The sequence below is a fragment of the Oryzias melastigma genome, linkage group LG17 (assembly GCF_002922805.2).
Source record: "Oryzias melastigma strain HK-1 linkage group LG17, ASM292280v2, whole genome shotgun sequence".
Taxonomy (NCBI): domain Eukaryota; kingdom Metazoa; phylum Chordata; class Actinopteri; order Beloniformes; family Adrianichthyidae; genus Oryzias; species Oryzias melastigma.
This window is the reverse complement of record NC_050528.1, coordinates 33049887-33053474: the sequence shown is the minus strand read 5'-3', so window position 1 is coordinate 33053474 and position 3588 is coordinate 33049887. Positions and strand designations below refer to the sequence as shown.

Genomic DNA, 3588 nt, shown 5'->3' with positions numbered 1-3588 from the left:
ATTCCGAGTCATCTGATTTTGTGTATCTGCCGATACCGAGTCCCGATCTGATACTTTTATAAGATATTTAAAACATGAAGAAATTGAAGAAACAGATTTGTGTTGTCAGTTATTTATATTTCAATAACCTTCTTTTATCATTAAAAACTTCAATAAAACTTCAAAAAATAGTGACTTTACCATTTATTGCGGTAATTTTAGAGTTGTTCAATATTTCTCGACATATTTCATCTTAACTATCAAACTTTAATGTTGTCTTAGTGTTTAATGCTTTTTCAAATAATTGTTTTAAGTCTGCTGCCAGGTCATGTTAAGAGCTTCACCTTACTTGAACTGTTACCATGTTTTGTTTGTTTGTTTTCCAGTCAAATTCAAACTTTATTTTCCCAAATTAAATGGTTTATAATTTAAGATTTTGTGCAAGACTAGTACATTTTAATATACAATTTTAACAGCCGTTGTCTTCCGTTTACTTCTGTTATGTTAGCATGAACGTTAGCATAGCTAATCACCGAGTCTGCATCCATTCCTTTACCACTCACTGCTGGTGTACTATTATAGAGCCTTTCTGTTGGGGTGTTCAAGTCTACAGTTCCAAGGCTTTTTGTCCACCACCCCCCCATTCCATGTATATTCACGTATGATCAATTTTCATCCATACAATATGCATAAATCGTACCTTTACATCAAACTTAGCATTATGTTCAGTAGAAAAGTGAAACTCAGAGCAGAAGAGTAAAAGACGCAGAAGAACCTTCATCATGAAGGACATTTCCCTTCTTCCCAGGTGAGATGTCTCACCTTCACTGTACATGCATCCTGACAGTGCTCACGCTCACCTCTTGATGGATGTTGGTCAGTTCTTCTCTCATCTCTTCTTCCTCCACTTTGCCGTCAGAGGAGGCGGAGCTCTCGCCGTTTAATACTTGTAACGGGACAGAAGTTGTGGCATCACGCTGCGGCTCAAGCGCACTTTCAGGGTTCTTCTCTGGATGAGAAGACTCAATGTCTGACTCACACTCTGACAGACACCAGCAAATTCATTTTGAATGGAAATAAGTCAAGATTAGTAATAATTAGCAACGAAAACATACATTTTTTCAGAATTATAAAGTGGAAAAGTGTTGAGCTTAACTACCTGTCAGAAGCTTGGCCTTCACTTCATCTTCTCCTGAGACGGCACAGAGCTTGGAATCTGCAGCTTCTTCACTGGCGATAAATTCCACTTTAATGCTCTTTTTGTTTAGGCTGTCATCCGTCTCTTGTTTTGCATGTTGGGATAGAGAGCATAATCTACAAAAATACAGTTAAAAATATAACATTAAGCATTTGTAGTCATTCTCAATGACAGCCGTCAAGAGACTCCAGGGAGACTAAATGAGATCACTGCAGTGAACTCCCTCCGAGTCGTGACGTGTTGTTGCTGTCTGATATGTGTTATTTATACCATTAAAACCTCCTTTATAATTTTACAAGTATAAAAAAAATCTTGCAATTTCAACAAATCTGCTTGCAAAAGTTCACTTTAGAAGATCTCTTACTGGTTCTGGATTTCTTTTCCATCACTTTCATGGAATTTAAATAGGCGGCTTTGAGCTCCGAATCTGTAAGTCATTTCAAATGTTTGGCCTATCAAAAGCCAAGAACTCGAAACGTCCTTGAAATGTGTTTGCACTTTCCAGAATTCTCCCTCTGCTCACTTCTAACATTTAGCTAAAGTTAAATTATGTTGATATTGATCTAAAACAGAAAAAAACAGGTTTTCTCTAAAGTTTGTTTAAATATCCAGATTCAATTCAAATAATTAAGAAAAAAAAAAAAAACAAGAAAACTGTTGTATTACAATTTTAGAGGTTTGGTTTATACTCTCAAATATTTCATTCTTCTCTCCAACAACAACAGTCGGATACGTTCATCTGCTGTTTCTGAACAGAACAACCAGAAGACACAGAAAGGACAAAGTGTCAATTGCACAAAATGACCACTAGAGTCTGGCTTTAGAAGGGGCAATTTCCCAACAACTCACGTGTTTAAAGTAACATAGTTAAGAGTTGGTTTTAACTTTGTAAGAATTTAAATTATGACACAATTACGAGCATGTTTTTAAAACTCAGAGGAAAAAACCTCAAACACTGTAAAGACCTCTTCAGATAACAACTTTGTTTTTACTGTTTTTTAACATTTTCTTGTGGCATTTTCTGATGATGGAGAACACATATGAAGAAAATTAAGACAAATAATGTCACTCCAGTCAACTTCTGATCCATTTGAGAAGTGTTTTCAGTGGCTTTTTAATTATGATTACACAGTTTTTAGCCTACATTTTTTTTTAAATCTGTGTTTTAGGACATGGTTTCAGAGTGGCAGGAGTTCATTAGAGTCAGCATGCCCATCACCCCTGTGTTCACACTCTGTCCTGATAACTTACAGCCCTTCACGCCCATCACCCCTGTGTTCACACTCTGTCCTGATAACTTACAGCCCTTCACGCCCGCCAACATTACTGGTACAACATGAATGGTGAGCAATCTTGAAGCTACAGTTATGATCCAGACTGCAGCTAAGATCAGGTTTGTACATGACCACTACAGCTGAAAAGCTCCACCATCCCTCTCCATTTTGTTAGACTGGTTGTGAGGAGCTGTAAAACTGCGGGCGAGCGCATAAACAGAAGGTTGTTGGGAAGTAGGGGCAGACTTACTCTGGGTCAGCAGTCTCGGCTAAAATTCAGAGGAGAATTTCTAATGAACTCCTGCAGTTTGTTTATATTTTGGCTAAAAACATCATCATCATAAAAAACCCACTGGGAACACTTTTACCATAGATCAAACGATGGTCACAGTGGGTTTAAAGGTTTATAGACCCTCAATGTCCACTTTTTTCTTGAACATTTCCATGTTGGAGACACCGTATCAATATGGTAACAGCACTTCAGATCATTCAATTTTATGTTAGTGATTATTAGTCTAGTCTGAAGATCACATGCCTACAAGTACAATACAATAAATCCCTGCTAACGGGTAAAGAGGTAATGACCGCTATACGTTGATAGGCTCTGTGAGTCACACTAGTGATGATGTTAATAGGTAATGTGAGTCATACTGGTGATGGTGTTAATAGGTACTGTGTTCCATTCTACTGACAACGTTGATAGGTAATGACTGTCATACTAGTGATGTTGCTTTCCGCCATCTCATTATCACAAGTTTTTTCTCAGGAGACCACGAGATATGATTTCTCGTTAACACAAGAACACTGAAAGTTGGATTTGCATCAACATATATTTGCTTGTAAACACAAAAAAATCTATCATGGATTAATCTGTAACCATGGAGACTTCCTGATCCCCTCAACCGGAGGATCACTGAACTGCAGCCGCCTGCGCAGCTGCAGCCGGGCCAACCTTCTGAAATGACTGATTTGGGTGACAACATCTGCGCAGTTAGACCAGCAATAAAGTAATCAATTATAAAAGGATCAATTATTCTGGTGTTTGACAGCCAAGCTGCTTTGTTTAGCTGTGGACTGTAGAAAAATGAAAAAGTATGCTTGTCATTATCTCGTGAAAAATAAATCAACAAGAAGCTG

At 37.7% G+C, this 3588-nt stretch overlaps 1 protein-coding gene across 2 annotated transcripts in view; it reads right to left on the bottom strand.

Annotated features, from left to right (window-relative positions):
- Positions 1–3588, bottom strand: part of LOC112151156 (glutamic acid-rich protein) — a 21450-nt gene that overhangs the window by 16229 nt on the left and 1633 nt on the right. For both annotated transcript variants that reach the window (XM_024279867.2, XM_036216239.1), the window contains exons 3-4: positions 1139–1293; positions 840–1021 (exon numbers count right to left, since the gene is read on the bottom strand). In XM_024279867.2, coding sequence (XP_024135635.1) covers positions 840–1021; positions 1139–1293 — 337 coding nt within the window. The remainder of the gene's footprint in view (positions 1–839; positions 1022–1138; positions 1294–3588) is intronic.